The 18,392-nt window shown below is 39.9% G+C and overlaps 1 protein-coding gene across 1 annotated transcript; it reads left to right on the top strand.

Moving 5' to 3' along the window:
• The first annotated feature begins 4,304 nt into the window (after positions 1-4,304).
• Positions 4,305-15,250, top strand: LOC138657285 (nicotinamide N-methyltransferase-like). The gene is made up of 4 exons (XM_069744966.1): positions 4,305-4,389; positions 8,513-8,688; positions 13,273-13,483; positions 13,670-15,250. The coding sequence occupies exons 2-4, from the start codon at positions 8,529-8,531 to the stop codon at positions 14,091-14,093; spliced, it is 795 nt and encodes a 264-aa protein (XP_069601067.1). The 5' UTR covers positions 4,305-4,389; positions 8,513-8,528; the 3' UTR covers positions 14,094-15,250.
• Positions 15,251-18,392: the final 3,142 nt, after the last annotated feature.

The following is an 18,392-nucleotide window of genomic DNA, read 5'->3' on the forward strand; positions in this document are numbered from 1 at the left end:
AACGGATTGCACTAACGCAATGGGAACCTAGCCTAATGCAATTAATTTACTACACTCTGTTACGGTTCTTTTTCATCAATATATATGTAATTTGTTATTACTTAATAAAAAGAACATTGAAAGAATAATGGAGAGACAATTTTAAAAAAGTTCGTGGAGAGGAAGAGATTACATAACGTTAGAGATTAATTTCTGAGAAATGTGCATATGTAAGCAGGTTGTTTGAATGTACAATATAGACAAGACCAGACGGGAGAAAACAGTCAAACTATTTATTTCTCAAAAGCGAGCGGGAAATGGTTAATGATAACAAACAATAAGTTGCATAGAACATAGAATAGATTGTACAATATGTTACATAGCGTAGTAGGTCATCTGGCTCATTTTTACTATTATAACAGTCCTTGTTTGTAGTCTGGCAACTGCCTAGCAAGGATAAGCGTCACAGTAATATACAAGGTAATATACGTAGGTATCAATGCAAAGCTTCCCTTCTTGATCACAGGATCTAGCGGGGGTCTCCGTTATTCCTGCTAAGCCCCAAGTCCTTCTAACAAAGTCTTGCAGGGCTCTTTTGGTCTCTCTGGCATCAGCCAGCCCCCATCTCGCCTGCTGCTCTACCCCTGCCCAAACCCTGTACCTCACATAAATGCTGGAAGCAACGGTCCAACTCACTCAAGTCTCCTATTCACCACCACAGGCGTCAGTTGGTTACACAGACGTGTGTCTTTGTGGATCGGGATAAAAAGAAAAGCCTAAGGTTAAATTATACATTTAATCACACTAGAAAAAAAACACTATATACACAATGGATATACATATACGGTGTCGGACTGGGATGCCAAGGGCCCACCAGTAACATTTACTTTGGGGGGGGGCACTTTTAACCTACATACAAATATTACACTACCATCAATCACAAACTTACCTATATCTCTATGTAATAATAAACTGGGAAGTTTGATTAATGAATTGTGAGATGAGATTTTTTCCTCTACACAGTGAATAATAAGTGAATTATACCAAGTACTGCCCATTCAGTGGAGTTGGGGTCCAGATCTGCACAGGGGCCCACCAGGGGATTCCCCTGTTACCCTATGGGCCAGTCCGAGCCTGTACATATATAATGTACAATGGATAGATATGCAGATACAGGTGGTAGTACAAAAAATATAAGCAGATGAAACATAAGTCAGTTACCAGCTTGATGGTAGGCCTTTGGAGCTAGACCACATGGGAGGTGTGACCTCCCTTGGCAGAGAACAAAGACCCAAAGCCATCCTAAAAGCACTCAACCCCTTGGTCAATCACTCCCCTCCCCAGCCCCTGGTTGGTCAATCACTCCACTCCCCAGCCCCTGGTTAGTCCTAGTCTCTCTCCCCTGAGCTTTTGGTAGCTGAAACTCCAAAACCTATGATGAATAATAGCTTCTCTAAGGATGGTCATTGGGTGATAGTTTTGTTACCATCAGATCCAGTCGAGGCCCCATTACGCTTGGACACCAAACACAGCCTTGCTACCTGGCTTCTATTAGCTGTTCTATGTATCAGACTACCCCTGGGTGCTAGAATGGGTTGAGACTACCTCCCTACCCACGTCCTCTGCTCTGCTAATGACCTAAGAGTAACATCCTCAATAATCTGAACCTCCCACTCCAGTCTCCAAGACTTCTCGTGTGCTGCACCAATTCTTTAGAATGCACTATCCAGGACACTTTGATTATTCTCCAATACCCACAGTTTTAAGCCCTAAAATGCATTTCTTTAGACTGGCCTACGGCCTCAACACACTTATTTAACTTGCCTTGTTTTGCCCATGCAAAATTTTCTTCAAAACCAGAACCCTCATCTCATCTCATCAATTTATTACATTGATGGCTGGACCATACAACAAAAGCAATTGTTACCATTCACCTTTCATGTCTCCCCTATTTCTTCATAGATTGTAAGCTTGTGAGCAGGGCCCTCACTCCTCTTGGTATCTGTTTATATATGTGTTATTGTTGTGCTGTAATGTCTTTTATTGTCTGTACAAGTCCCCTCTAAAATGTAATGTGCTGCGAAAAATGTTGGAGCAATAGAAATTATTATTATTATTAATCTGATATGATCTAATCATTATAATGTTGGTATAAAATATCAGAATGCACTAGCACTTTAGCTATTTTAAATGAGGAGATACCTATCTCATTTAGCTCCTCACCATAGCTTGTTGCATTTTTAATAAATAAGGTGTTGAGTTCCCACCTCTGCACAGGGGGAATCTCGGGCCATCTCTGCTGCGGTCTCCCATTCTTCTCCAGCCGCAGTGGAGTCTGCTCAGAGGAGACGTCGGTCCCAGCGTCTTGCTCAGTCTCACTCTGTGCATAGGGTTACTGCTGCTTTTCCTGCTTCTGCCATTGAAGCCAGTGCTGGGCAGCGGCGAGCAGATGCTTTTGGGACTAAGTCCTTCTTTTTCCCTTCTGAGCATGCCCAGAGCAAGATCTCCCATTGGAGATCGAGGGTCACATGCTCAGATACTGCAGCAAATCCCATTGGTCCTCCAGGAAGGTTCTGAACGTGCTCAACTTCTGTGGCAGCCTCCCATTGGTCCTTCTGGGAAGGTCATGTACATGCTGCAGCTATATAAGGTTCGCATGACCGCACGGCCATGCGCTAGTATCCAATTGTTATCGTGTGTGTGTTGATGAGTGCAAGTCATTCCTTTAAAAACCCATCCCTTGTGTATGACTGTTCGCGTAAGGTGTATGGCTGCAATCTAGCACCCGGCTGAATTCACAGTGGTAACACACGAAACAGCGCCTACTGCTGTGACCGCCAGTACGGCGCCATGCGCCATTAGAGCGCTTCTTTAGCCCAAGTCTGGGTGGTTAGTGGCGTTGTCCAGTATGGCACAGTTCGCACTCTCGTGCTATTTAATTATTAGTTTTGTTACGTGCGGTACTGCGGCCATGTGACGCAACAGGGTTCGCTTCCTTCACAGAGGGTGAAGTGTATTCACTTTGTACCGCCATATAGTCTGTCATTACTTGGCAGCATGTTCCATCTCTGCACGGTGGACCCCGGGCTGCGAACGCACCTTATTCTATCTTATCATTTGGTGCGTTCCGCTAGCCCTAACATAAGGTTATTAACGAATATGAATGAAAAGTTATGTTTTATTAGGATATTTATTTAGGGACCTCTAGTTACCTATGGCAATATGTGTATTATAGTGCTATAATGTTACGTTAACCCCTCAATAGTATTGAATTTTGTGTTGCATCTAATGGATGTACCATCTCTGAGGCGGTTGTGAGCTGGTCTTATTAGATTGGGAAGGGGCCAATATCCATGCCCATAAACAGCCTATTAATATCAGCCCCTATGATTATTCCCTAATTAATATTAGACCCCATCTGTCTGCTTAGCCTTAGTTGGTTATGAAAATTAGGGGGGGACCCCACTTCATTTTGGGGGGGTTCCTCCATTTTTAATAGCCAGCAGAAAGTTTGGGGCTGATATTAATTAGGGAATAATCATCACTATGAGGCAGATGATTTATAATTAAGATTGTGTCAGTTGGACGTATGATTGATTCATCACCTCCATCTATAAATCACGACCTCTCTCAACCAATCGTGCCAACCATAAAAGGGTTGTCCCTTTTCGGAAAATCATGGTCCTTGGTTTGTTGCTCAGAGCAGGGCGTTCAGTCTACACTAGTAAAGCTGCTGAGCTCACTTATTGGTTTTAGCGCTGCAGCCAGTGCCAGACCTTGAGACCAGCGGACTCACCTGTGTACCTGGGAATGGTGAGTAAAGTGTGGTTTGTTTTTTTATAATAAATATTGGCCAAGGACCAAGATTTTCTGAAGGAGGAAAACACTTATAAAGCGTGAGAAGTTTTGTTTCAGTTCATTTGCGGGATCTTTGTTTTTCATCTTCTGATGTGATACAGCCGAGGGGTCATTCCCTAGAAGGGTCAGTTCTGGCTTCTCAGGTGTGTACGTCTATACAAAATCTAAGATCTCACACGATATTACAATTTAAAATTGCCTGAAAATTTTCACTTGAAGTCAAGATTATTTATTTGAAGCTATTAAAAGAAAAGCTGCTTAGACATGATTTTCCGTCTGTATCACCTGATCTGCTCCTGGCATCTACAGTAAGGATAGGACCGGCAGTCGGGCAGGCAGTGTCCTGTCTTCTACATACCATTCTGATCGGTCTAATTAATAACTTTTATCACTGACGCCCCATGTTTGATTGCTCGCCAAGTGACACATCACTGCCTTCAGCTTCTCCCTATATATAATCCGTTAGTTTCTTGGAGGAGTTCAGTTGCTGTTCTTTTGTTCATCCAGCAAGATTTGTCAGGAGCCATCTTCTGAGATCGGACAGCCACTCCGGTAATGACGTACATATGATAAAGGGAATCTGTCGGCACTATTCATATATGCATGTTCTCTTTCAAAGATAAGGGCAGCAATGCCTTTCCAAGGCCAGTTCATTCGTCCATTTTTGATAAATTAGCATCTGTATTAATATGGAAATGAGTCTTCAGATTGGAGGCCTCTGTCACTCCAGATCTATTCCCAAGCATCCTTCATTCAAACACTGATTTCTCAGTAACAGATTAATGGACTGGCTACAAATAGATATTGTTGAACTTGTCTTTGAAAAAGCTACATGCCCCTATAAATAGTTTGGGGTGTGAAATCCTGGAGACAGATTCTTTTTAATGATTTTATATATGTTTGTGTATTATTTTGTACTAGATGGTGGCCCGATTCTAATGCATCGGGTATTCTAGAATATGCATGTCCACGTAGTATATTGCACAGCCCACGTAGTATATTGCCCAGCCACGTAGTATATTGCCCAGCCACGTAGTATATTGCCCAGCCACGTAGTATATTGCCCAGACATGTAGTATATTGCCCAGTGACATAGTATATTGCCCAGTCATGTAGTATATTGCCCAACCACATAGTATATTGCCCAGCCACGTAGTATATTGCCCAGTGACGTAGTATATTGCCCAGCCACGTAGTATATTGCCCAGCCACGTAGTATGTTGCCCAGACACGTAGTATATTGCCCAGCCACGTAGTATATTGCCCAGACACGTAGTATATTGCCCAGTGACATAGTATATTGCCCAGTCATGTAGTATATTGCCCAGCCACGTAGTATATTGCTCAGCCACGTAGTATATTGCCCAGTGACGTAGTATATTGCCCAGCCATGTAGTATATTGCCCAGTTACGTAGTATATTGCCTAGTGACGTAGTATATTGCCCAGCCACGTAGTATATTGCCCAGTTACGTAGTATATTGCCTAGTGACGTAGTATATTGCGCAGCAATGTAGTATATTGAACAGTTATGTAGTATATTGCCTAGTGACGTAGTATATTGCCCAGTGACGTAGTATACAGCACAGTGCCACGTAGTATATTGGCCAGTCACGTAGTATATTGCCCAGCCAGGTTTGTCACAGGTTGAAAAATAAAAAATAAACATACTTATCTTTCCGAGGGCCCCTTGTAGTCCACGGCAGCTTCCGGTCCCAGGGTTGGTATGAGTGCAGGACCTGTAATGACGTCGTGGTCACATGACCGTGACATCATGGCAGTTCCTTCTCCCATACCATCTTTGCCACCGGAACCTACAACGGAAGATGGCGGCCGGTGCGAGTGAGTACGGAAGGTGAGAATAGCAGGTTTGTTTTTTTTGGTTATTTTAAACATTACATTTTTTACTATTGATGCCGCATAGGCAGCGTCAATAGTAAAAAGTTGGGGACACACAGGGTTAATAGCGGCGGTAACAGAGTGCATTACCCGCGGCATAACGCGGTCCGTTACTGCTGGCGTTAACCCTGTGTTAGTGGTGACCGGAGGGGAGTATGCGGGCGACAGGCACTGACTGCGGGGAGTAAGGAGCGGCCATTTTCTTCCGGACTGTGCCCGTCGCTGATTGGTCGCGGCAGCCATGACAGGCAGCTGGCGAGACCAATCAGCGAATGAATAACTGTGACAAAAGGACAGACAGACAGACGGAAGTGACCCTTAGACAATTATATATATAGATTAATGGCTTTACGTGTGATTTTGTTCTATTTGCTGATTTCTGGTTCTGTTGTTTTAACCTCATAGTATTCTACATGTAAATAGGTATTTGTATCTATAGTTTCTTCTTCAGCCTGATAAAGTGGGGGCTTATAGAAAGCTGTGGATGCTTCCCTTCTGATTTTAGGGGAACTATAAGCACGGAATGACTGTTCAAACCAAGCACCCAGTGATCCCTTGGTGTGGCCAAATATTTATGGGCACGTTCCTATTTTCTTGTTTTCGCCTCTTTTTGGATTGACAACTCTGGCTTTATACACAGAAGACAAATGAATGGGAAGGTTGCACTTTTTGGGTCCACTGACCTACAACCTTTAAGGGTTAGTGTATGACCTCAATCACAAGCTTAACAGTAGTACACTAATCATATAGGTTTTACTTTCTGTACAGAACAGGTAACAGGTGGATTTCCATATTTCTGTGTTGCTTTTTCTTTTGCAAAATTTTACAAAAATTTTGTGGATAAAATTGACAAATGCAAAAAAACAAAAACAAATTCTAAGCTTTAAACAATGAAATAAAATACTTATAAATCCATCACTTTTAAACCAATAAAGAGGCGGTCTCATCTGGTGTTAATGGGGACAATTGTAAAGGGAATGTAGAAACAAGCAACTTTGCTATTTATCCCTCATTAAAAATCCTGTTTCCAAGAACACATAAATCTTTCAGTTCATAGTATACTATTTATTGTCAAGGTTACCGGCCACCTGTGCAGTTTATGTTGCTGGTGTAAACTGTGGTGCTATGTCAAATGTCAAGTCCCCATTTTTGAGGCAGGCTCAGGAGCTGAGCCTGCATCATATACAGCAGATGCTATGTGACACAGCCAACATTTGCCTTTAACAGCAGAGATGAACTTTGAATGTTTAAAAACATTAGAAATAAAAATAAAAATATACTATCTAAAATGCTTATAAAACCCCATTAAACTCTTGAAATGTATAATTTTCTCTTACAAGGACTGTAAAATGATGAAGCATTCTTTTTACAGTATATATAGTGATGGCAGTTCGATGAAACTGCACAGGTAACTAGAGACAAGTGAATCGAATTTGCCTAGAATTAAAAAAAAACAGATTTACCAGAATCTGAATTATATTGCAAATTGATTCAGACAACTCCAGTAGAATGGAAAGTGGCCGACTGCCCGTTTTTTTAATTTGTAGTGGGTCAAGAAGGGGTGAAAAAAAAATCTTACCTTAACCTCCGCTCCTCAAATTGACTTTTTATGTCTCCTGTCTTCTATCTTCCTTTTGGCCAGCCTTCCGTTAACCATGCCTGATGATGTCAGGTAGAGTGCAACGTTTGTTAAAGGGTTTGTCCACTACTAGAACCACCCCTTCTTAAAGTAAATATTATGCCGCGATGAAATAATATAGGTTATACTCACCTCCCACGTCGGTGCCGTTGATGCGGTGTCATCGCTCGGATGCCCAATCAGCACTGGTGTTACTTTCCCCGCCTTCCGACAAACTGAACATGAAGAAGAAGTCTGTGGCTGCAGCTGATCCCTGGCTTCCTCTTCGTGTTCAGTTTGTCCGAAGGCGGAGAGAGTGACCCCAGTGCTGATTGGATGCCGATGTCACGTGTCACAACACCGCATCACAGCCCCGGGGAGAGCGAGTGGCGACACCGCACCAACTGTGGCTGCATGGGAAGTGAGTATAGGCTTTATTATTTTATCATGGCCGAACATTTAATTTAAGAAGGGGATATACTAAGAGAGTTAAACATAAGATTTTACTCCTTAGGCTACTTTCACACTAGCGTCGGAATCTCCCCGTCGCAATGCGTCGGGCAGAGATTCCGACGCTAGCGTTTAACGGACTGCACAACGGAGGCAGCGGATGCATTTCTCCGGCGCATCCGCTGCCCCATTGTGAGGTGCCGGGAGGTGGGGGTGGAGTTCCTGCTGCGCATGCGCGGTCAGAAAAAGCGGTCTGTCAGGAGCAAAAAATGTTACATGTAGCGTTTTTTGCTCCCGACGGTCCGCCAAAGCACGGTGGCAATCCGTCGCAATGCGTCGTCAATACAAGTCTATGGGGAAAAAACGCATCCTGCAAGCACTTTTGCAGGATGCGTTTTTTTCTGCAAAACGACGCATTGTGACGGTTTGCAGAAAACGCTAGTGTGAAAGTAGCCTTACCAGGGAAATGCAGCGATGTCATCTAATGTGATTTGTATTTTCTACCTTTGATTTGAATGAATCTGCCGTAATCAAGTTTCAGGAAATTCACTCATCTCTACAAATAATATATGGTGATCTATCATAGTGAGTGCCAAACTCCGTTCTGCTTCATCTGCAATTCTTCATAAGTCCTATATAAAAATCTACACAAATTGAGTATTTATTATGGGAAAGACGTCATGTAATAATAATACACATTTTGTTCCAGAAAATCTAAAACAAAGATGACTACAATGGATCCTTGTCTGACGCTGTATTATCCTAAATATGAGATCAATCCCAAGATGTACCTGGAAGAATACTTCTCTCAACATGTTCCATTCTCTACGTTTAAAGAGTCTACAATTAACATGCAGAGATGTTTCTATAAAGCATTTAAATCAGGTATGTGAAGGAAACAGTAACTCACATGCAAGTATATCCAATAGAGGTGATCAACTTTTTTCCAAATAAATTTGATCTGTAGCTGTTGTTTAGTATACAGTATATAACTATATATATATATATATATATATATATATATATATATATATATATATCATAAACAAAGATGTAGCAAAGCAAATACAGCCCTCTGGGCAAAACAGGAAGACAAAATGAAATGGTGGCAGAGGACACAGTCCTTCTGAGTGCGGGGCTCCTCCTGCTCACCGCTAGCAGAACACACACGGTTTAGGTTTTAGCATACAACACATGCATGAACACTGTTCTGGAGTGCTTCCTTTCCAGGCACACTGAACACTGCTGCCTTTGGAAGCCAAATACTTAAGCCCCAGACCATGTGACTCCACTATCATTTGACTGATGATTGTGACATCACGAAGGTCTTGTCAGGACACAGTGGTGTAAGCTCTGCAGATGGAGATTAGGTGGACATTCTCTCACCCGCTATATGAATGTCCACATAAAACCAGCCCATTTCTGCAACTTTAAATTAAGCCTCACAACAGTTTAGTGTGCTGGAGGAAAATACTCTGCCTTTATATCACTGATGCCATTAAGCGTAGTGACACATATCTCCCCGTCAGTACTTTACCAGTGACTTTGTCACTATATATATATATATATATATATATATATATACATACTACGTAGATGGTGGCCTGATTCTAACGCATCGGGTATTCTAGAATATGCATGTCCACGTAGTATATTGCACAGCCCACGTAGTATATTGCCCAGTCACGTAGTATATTGCCCAGCCACGTAGTATATTGCCCAGTCACGTAGTATATTGCCCAGTTGCGTAGTATATTGCCCAGTGATGTAGTATACAGCACAGAGCCACATAGTATATTGCACAGCGACGTAGTATACAGCACAGAGCCACGTAGTATATTGGCCAGTCACGTAGTATATTGCCCAGCTACGTAGTATATTGCCCAGCCACATATGTCACAGGTTAAAAAATAAAAAATAAACATATACTTACTTTCCGGGGACCCCTTGTAGTTCGGTCACATGACCGTGACGTCACGGCAGGTCGTTCTCGCGCAGGCGCGCAGGCACTGTGATGACGTTGCGGTCACATGACCGTGACGTCATGGCAGGTCCTTCTCACGCAGGACCTGTGATGATGTCACGGTCACATGACCGTGACGTCATGGCAGGTCCTTCTCGCACAGGTGCGCAGGGCCTGTGATAACGTCGCGGTCACATGACTGTGACGTCATGGCCGGTCCTTCTCCCATACCATCCTTGGCACCGGAACCTGCTGGAGGTCACCGGAGCGTCACGAAAGGTGAGAATATAATGATTTGTTATTTTTTTCTTATTTTTATCATTAGATGTTTTTACTATTGACGCTGCATAGGCAGCATCAATTGTAAAAACTTGGTCACACAGGGTTAATAGCAGTGGTAACGGAGTGAGTTACCCACGGCATAACGCGGTCCGTTACCGCTGGCATTAACCCTGTGTGAGTGGTGACTGCGGGGCATATGGAGCGGATGCCGACTGCAGGGAATAGGGAGGGACTAATCGGACTGTGGCCGTCGCTGATTGGTCTCGGCTTCCATGACAGGTAGCTGGCAAGACCAATCAGCGACTTGGATTCCATGACAGACAGAGGCCGCGAACAATGAATATCCATGACTGACAGAAAGACAGAAGGACAGAAAGACGGAAGTGACCCTTAGACAATTATATAGTAGATATACCCATGGTGGGGAAAATAAGTATTTGATATACTGCTAATTTGTGTTTTTAGACTCTGTCTCCCACAGTTGAAGTGTACCTACAATAAAAATTCCAGACCTCTCCATTCTTTGTAGGTGGGAAAACTTGCAAAATCGACAGAATACCAAGTACTTATTTTTCCCACTGTATATTTATAAATACGTGTATGGGATGTGTGCCTTTTTACAAGGCGCTTTGTGAGGGCTCCAACTGTATATTTGTTACTGTAATTTATGTTACTGAACATGAGGTTTTCAGTTTAACATTCTGATCAGACTGTATGAAGCCCACTGCCACTTCACGGCAAACCTCAAGTGGGTCCTACCGCTCTAACGGAGCGGAGCCGTGCGGCAACCACCGCCACAGCGGCAGTGCACCAGCAAGGCGGACGGCCTGTTGCCCCACAGCACCTATGCTGCAAGACTGAGCCCCCATGACTCCAGACCGCGCCGCCCTACGAGCACAAAGCCACGGCAACAATGGCCGCCACACAGCACCAGTACCAAAATGAAAGGAGCACTTTACATCATCCTGCTGTGACTGAAATGAGTGATGTGTCCAATATACCATTACACCATCTATTTCCAACTTATTTCCTTTTATTAAGTAAAGCCATGGTACCACAACATGCCAAGAAATGGCATCCACCAAAACTCTCAGCCCAGGCAAGGAGGGCATTAGTCAGAGAGGCAGCACAGAGACCAAAGGTGACCCTGAAGGATCTGACAAGTTCCCAAGCAGAGACTGGAGTATCTGTATGTACAACCACAGTAAGCCGTACATTCCATAGAGGTGGCCTTTATATAAGAGTAGGCAGAAAATAAGCCTTTACTTACACACAAAAATTGTAAGGATCATTTTGAGTTTGCCAAAAAAACACGTGGGAGACTCTCCAAATGTATGGAGGAAAGTGCTGTGGTCAGATGAGACCAAAATTGAACTTTTGGCCACCAAGGTAAATACTATGTGTGGTTCCAAATCAACACAGCTCATTCCACCCAAGGATATTTTTCAGCAGCAGGAACAGGGAAAATGGACTGAGTCAAGCGGACAATGGATGGTGTGAAATACAGTGATATTTTTGAGCTAAACCTGTTCAGTCTCTCAGTGATTTGACTAACAAATAAAGTTGCACTCTGTAGCGCTATTTCATGTTTTGATGCTATAGCGCTACAGAGTTTAGAAACACAGATACACCAATAAAAATAAAGGATTGTTATATCAATAGATATACCTTATATATTTTCCAAATTAAAATAGTAATGGTGCTCTGTGAGAAAGTAGTGACTAAACACTAAGATGGGAGGACAACCACAACAACTAAAAACATGAACAGCCAAAAGAGTGTACCCACACAGGAGATCAGTATAAATAGCCTTTATTAAGGTGAGAGTGGCACAATAAAAATTAAATATAAAATAAATAAGTAGGCAAATTTATGACAGGAAAATTAGATAAAAATCTCATATAAAAAAATATCACAATAGATATAAATTGGTGACCCCAATATAGACAATGCAGACTATATGCCAAGATAGTGGAAAAATAAAAAAATTAAGAAATATGTAAAAATTGTGATATATATATATATATATATATATATATAATATACAGTGCAAAAGTAGATTCACTCACTAAAAAATTGACCACCAATAATTGCGACAATGGTAAAAAAATGTGCAAAAAGATGAACAGTGTGTGTGTGGAACCACAGGATAAAAAAATCAGACCTGCGGGCACATTAAAAAACACTTATAAAGGGCAGAGTGCAAAAAAGCAAACACCCTTAGAGGAGACAATAGTATCTGCAATATACCTTTTAAGGGTCACCAAGTCCTGTCACCGCGCACCCCGACACGCGTTTCGGAATATCTTCCTTCGTCAGGGGGCATTTTATTTGCATTGAATCAATTTGATCGTCTCAAGTATTTAACCTTCACCCTATTCTTATTCTTAAATGAATTGATAGGTTCACCAATTGTTCCCCTTCAATGAGCAAATCTAGAAGATCTGAGGCACCTGGATTAGTTAGCAAACATTAAATCTACAAAACCGTTTCCAGTTCTGCAAATCTTGTGAACTTCATTAAGGCAAATAATTAGTAGAATGATCTTCTGATACGTCTGTTGAGAAGATTATGTTTTTCAGGACCTACAGAATTATAGGTCACATAAGATTCTTAAATATAAAGTTGTTCCAAATGTATCTCAAAAACCTTCAAAGAAACAATGAGACTCAGAGAATGGATGCCATGATCACTAGATCACTAGATCACTTTATGATCACTTTATGATCTGCAATGATGAATTCCTATCATAGTGCTTTTCCATCTGCCCTTTAATGCAACATACTCTGTCAATAGATTCTGGCCAAAAATACTGCCATGTGGCTATTCCCAATAGAGAAATGGTCTATATTTTATGGATTCATGACTATTCTGAAAGACTCTTGGCATAGCCTGACAGCCACAGTTAGACACTGGTCAACATGAGGAAAATGTAGGTATTACATGGACTGGTGGAGAAAACAGTCACAATTGTGTTGATCTTTGTTACTTTGGTTGACCTTTTATAGTTTCGTCGACAAGAGTGAAAGCCGAAAAGGTAAAATGTAATCACAATTGTGAATTTTCAGACTAGTCTGTTTTTTGTCTCCATAGTAGTAATAGGAAGCAATAAAAATCTATAATAATTAATAGAGCCAAAATATTCTACCTAAGATAGATGAAGTTTTTGTAGAATAATGTAGAAAATTGTAAACATTTCAAACTTAAATTTTCTCTGTTCACAGGTTTGGTTAGTGGAAAAACCCTGATCGACTTCAGTCAGGGTCCCATTATCATGCATCTTATTTCGGTCTGTGACTTCTTCGAAGAAATTTCAATACTAAAAGTTAATGATGCCACCATAAAAGAGTTTGAACTGTGGAAAAACAAAGATCCCAAGGCCTTTGACTGGACTCAAACTTCAAAACTCTTTATGGAGTTAAAACAATTAAGCAGGTCCAGTATGAAGAATAATTTCTTTCTCTGTGGTTTATGTTTGACAACTTGATAACGGAACACACAGATGGGCAAAGAATGAGTTATTGATGTGTTCTGGGGGTCACAAGAGAGTTTATGCACAATAAGGTTCCAGGTCTAGTCTAGTTGAATTGTCTGATTTTGTGAAATGTTTGTATTTTACAGCGATGGGTGGGAAGAAGAAGAAGAAATTCTAAGAGGAAAAATAAAGGAGATTTTAAAATTGGACCTCTGCAATGACGACCTTCTGAAATCACTGCCAAAATTTGACTGTGCCACAAGTGTATGGGGTTTGGAAACGTTCAGCAAGGACCATGAGGATTACAGAAGAAATCTAAGAAAACTCAACAAATTAATAAAAAATGGGGGGTATCTGTTATTTTATGCCTGTATTAATGCTTCCTATTTTAAAATTGGAAACAACAAATTTCACATGTTATCATGTGATGAAAGTTTCTATAGGAAGGTGATAAGTGAGGAAGGGTTTGAAATTAAGAAGTATGAAAATCTGGATAAATTAATGAACTCTGGCGCTGTAGACCATGAGAGAGTGGTGTTCATCATTGCCCAGAAAGTCAGGGAGGCCTAGGACTTGGGGGAAGTCATGGCCATGATTGTATTTCCGTAGAGGTATCTGCTACTTCTGTCATTTGCATTAACTCTTTCTCTATGTGCAGTTACTCAATTTTAAGAATTTTTATTTCAATGCAAGAAACTTGAACCCAAGACACTCACATAGTAAGGCAAAACGTGCACAGCCAAAGGCTTATAATCATCTTATTATTGGTTTAATTGCCTTTAGTTTAGTTATTTTAATATTTTTTTTAGAATGTAGATATAGACTTCAGACGGCAGTGTAAACCATAAGGGACATTAGCTGGAATTTCTAACTTGATGCTCATGGGTCCTTCTGTAAAATCTACTAAATGATTTGCGGCTATTAGACAGCCTGAACACATGTAGGGATTGCCTGGTTGATTAGGTAATCCTCTCCTGTTCAGGCTGTCTAACAGCTGCAAATCATGCAACTGCAGGGACTTCAACATAATATACAAGCACGCCCAAGATACTCGGATAACACCCAAGCATGCTCAGAAAAAACATTATCTGAGCAGGTATCCCGTCACTTCCCACACAGGCGCCGCTCCTCCACACTCACTATGGCATCTATCAGAGGTGGAATGTGACCTCTCTAGCCTATTAACGGTTGCTTTTCGGCTATGGACGTTTCCTTCCCTCCCTAAGGGACATTCTTTTTGAATCTCAGGCCCTTCCAGATGTTGATTCCAACAGACCAGTGGGGGATCCATTACAAAGTGTGGAGGAGTGAAGCTTTAAAAAAAAAAAAACAATCTAAACACTCTACAAATTCTTCAGAATTTGTTTTAGTCTTCGCCTGATGAAGAGACGTATGTAGTGTCGAAAGCTTGCAATTTATTACCATCTTTTCAGTTGGCCATTAAAAGGTATCAACCACTGAGGACTCTCAATTCTAAATATTTTTACATATATCTTGTAATGTAGGAGACAACCTCTTAAAGGTTAATTTTTAGGACGAGCAAATCATCATGAATAGATGATTTCATCTGGAGTTTAGCATTTTATTGTCTAGATCAGATAAGTTATAATTTGCTATAAGCTTTAATAAGGTTGCTGAATTATTGGACCATAGACCGTAATAGAAATTCTGTTTATTACTCTCCATGTTCAATTCTAATACAATAAAGTGTATGGACACACGCAAAACATTGTTGGTATTTACTACCGAACAGAGAGAGAAGCGTATGATGAAATTCCTTATACAAGCCTTTTCCGCAGATAAAGACTGTATCCAGGCATGTATTGTGCAATATGCTAAATTTTATGAACAATAAGAAAGAAGGGAGATAGAAAAAAAACAATATTGCAAAAGGGTCTTATCCCAATGACAAAAGAAATGAAAGGTAAGGAGTTTGATCACCTGGCAAATTTGTGTGACCACAACAATATGATAGAGAATGGTAATGACTGCTGTAGACCTGCAAGATGATTCGGGATAAAATAAATAAGGAATCGTTTTTTTTTCTGCTGTCAAGAAGTCCAATATTGAGACAGGAGACAATTGTGGTTTGTCCTGAAGAAGAAGTATGTGAAACGCGTTGACAATAAAATTGCACTTGAATTTATCCTGGTTTCATCTACAGTCTCTGGTTTCAACATTAAACTTCTTGGAAGTGCAGAAAAAACCTTATTCCTGGCACAATCAGGGTAGAGATAATCGTACTTGACAATTTAGCAGGGGCAATAATCTTCAATACTCCGCATTTGGAGTATGTCAGCAAGACTATTAAAAAAAATTATAATTTCTAATAGTTTAAAATGCAGCGTATCTTTATCTAGCAGTCGTGCGACTGGCGCAATCCGGGTAGACATAATCGTACGTGACTGTGATGGATCTCACAGGGGAAGGGGGCGTCGACTTTGCTCACCTCGGGGGGAGGGGAGAGAAGGACCCAGCAGGGATTGGCTCTCTGGTACCACTACTTGCTCCAGGTCAGTTAGGGAACTGCACCGAGGGCAAACAGTCGCCGGAAAGGCTTCCCTCATAGGTATGAGATAGTGAGGCACACCCAGTGAGGAGGGATATATCACCAGTCCAGGCCGGGGATATATATATATATATATATATATATATATGAATCATCCAAAACAAAAAAGTGCAATACACAGACACAGTATTAAAATAATTTTTATTGATAGTAATAATAATATTTAAAAAATAGTACAGTACATAATGAAGCTGATAAATATCAAAACACTACAATAGTATGATGGAGCACCTCAACATATATCAAATGTAAATTATAGACCCTATATTCATATAATTCATTTATATTGCACTAAAAAAGGATTATTGAATACAAATAATGAAAAAACTAAACAAGTGTATAATAAAAATTCACAAAAAAGTGAAAAATAGTGTATTATAGTAAATATTGCAAATAATGTGCAATGTATATATATGATAAAATTAATATGTGACAATAAACTAAAGTAAATAACGCTAAATATACCCCATAAATTGCACTCAAAAAATATATATAAAATAAATAGTGCAAGATGTAAAACCAAAAAATTATATGTAAACGTGTATGATAACTAAGAAGGGATAAAAAACGCTAAATGTATCTTATATATTGCACTACCCAAAATACAAAAAATATATATATATATATATATGTGCACAGTGGTGCTATGAAGTGCTAAATAAATACCTATAAATAACAAAGGCAAAGAAAAAAAGAGATTATAACAATTTGTATTCAATGTAGCAATCCCTGCATATAAATAAGGTATACCGCTAAAAAAGTGCACATGTGCAAATACTAATGACCAGTACTGAGTCTCTATATTGCACCAATACCACACTGGGCCACAGAACAAGTAGTGCAGCACAAAATAGGGCAACCGTAAACTACTAAAGTAAAGTGCAAATAGTGGCTGACTGGGTCCGCTGCTATAAAAGCAGCATAGATATAATAAAAACAAATTACTGACAGAGGCTCCACATACCTATAGGTGCTCTGTCCCTACGTACGTTTCGGCTAATGCCTTCTTCCGGGGGCGTGTCACACGGAAGAAGGCATTAGCCGAAACGTACGTAGGGACAGAGCACCTATAGGTATGTGGAGCCTCTGTCAGTAATTTGTTTTTATTATATCTATGCTGCTTTTATAGCAGCGGACCCAGTCAGCCACTATTTGCACTTTACTTTAGTAGTTTACGGTTGCCCTATTTTGTGCTGCACTACTTGTTCTGTGGCCCAGTGTGGTATTGGTGCAATATAGAGACTCAGTACTGGTCATTAGTATTTGCACATGTGCACTTTTTTAGCGGTATACCTTATTTATATGCAGGGATTGCTACATTGAATACAAATTGTTATAATCTCTTTTTTTCTTTGCCTTTGTTATTTATAGTTATTTATTTAGCACTTCATAGCACCACTGTGCACATATATATATATATATTTTTTGTATTTTGGGTAGTGCAATATATAAGATACATTTAGCGTTTTTTATCCCTTCTTAGTTATCATACACGTTTACATATAATTTTTTGGTTTTACATCTTGCACTATTTATTTTATATATATTTTTTGAGTGCAATTTATGGGGTATATTTAGCGTTATTTACTTTAGTTTATTGTCACATATTAATTTTATCATATATATACATTGCACATTATTTGCAATATTTACTATAATACACTATTTTTCACTTTTTTGTGAATTTTTATTATACACTTGTTTAGTTTTTTCATTATTTGTATTCAATAATCCTTTTTTAGTGCAATATAAATGAATTATATGAATATAGGGTCTATAATTTACATTTGATATATGTTGAGGTGCTCCATCATACTATTGTAGTGTTTTGATATTTATCAGCTTCATTATGTACTGTACTATTTTTTAAATATTATTATTACTATCAATAAAAATTATTTTAATACTGTGTCTGTGTATTGCACTTTTTTGTTTTGGATGATTCAATTTTAGTGGTGCATGACATATATTTTACATACAAGTGGTTATTTATTGGATTAATTATATATATATATATATATATATATATATATATATATATATATATATATATATATATATATATAAACTACCCGGCATCACTTCCAGAGTTCCTCACTAAAACAGTACGGTATTCTGACACCAGTTTCTCATTTGAAATAAGCCCCGTCCGACAGCAGGCTTATATTGGGTCAGAAACAAACCCCGAGGTAGCGTATAATATAACCAACCGAGCGTGCGGACTTGGGAATTCCTGAATCGAGATAAAAGAGCAGCCCAAGATTAATTTTATATTTAGTCGTCCAAAAGGTGCACTAGAA

This window comes from Ranitomeya imitator, chromosome 1 (genome assembly GCF_032444005.1).
Source record: "Ranitomeya imitator isolate aRanImi1 chromosome 1, aRanImi1.pri, whole genome shotgun sequence".
NCBI lineage: Eukaryota > Metazoa > Chordata > Amphibia > Anura > Dendrobatidae > Ranitomeya > Ranitomeya imitator.

Bases quoted from the DNA above. Each gene is read 5' to 3' on its own strand.
- LOC138657285 (XM_069744966.1), top strand. From the start codon at position 8,529: ATGACTACAATGGATCCTTGTCTGACGCTGTATTATCCTAAATATGAG. The intron at 8,689-13,272 runs GTATGTGAAGGA...CTCTGTTCACAG, and splicing joins CTATAAAGCATTTAAATCAG to GTTTGGTTAGTGGAAAAACC. The intron at 13,484-13,669 runs GTCCAGTATGAA...TGTATTTTACAG, and splicing joins GAGTTAAAACAATTAAGCAG to CGATGGGTGGGAAGAAGAAG.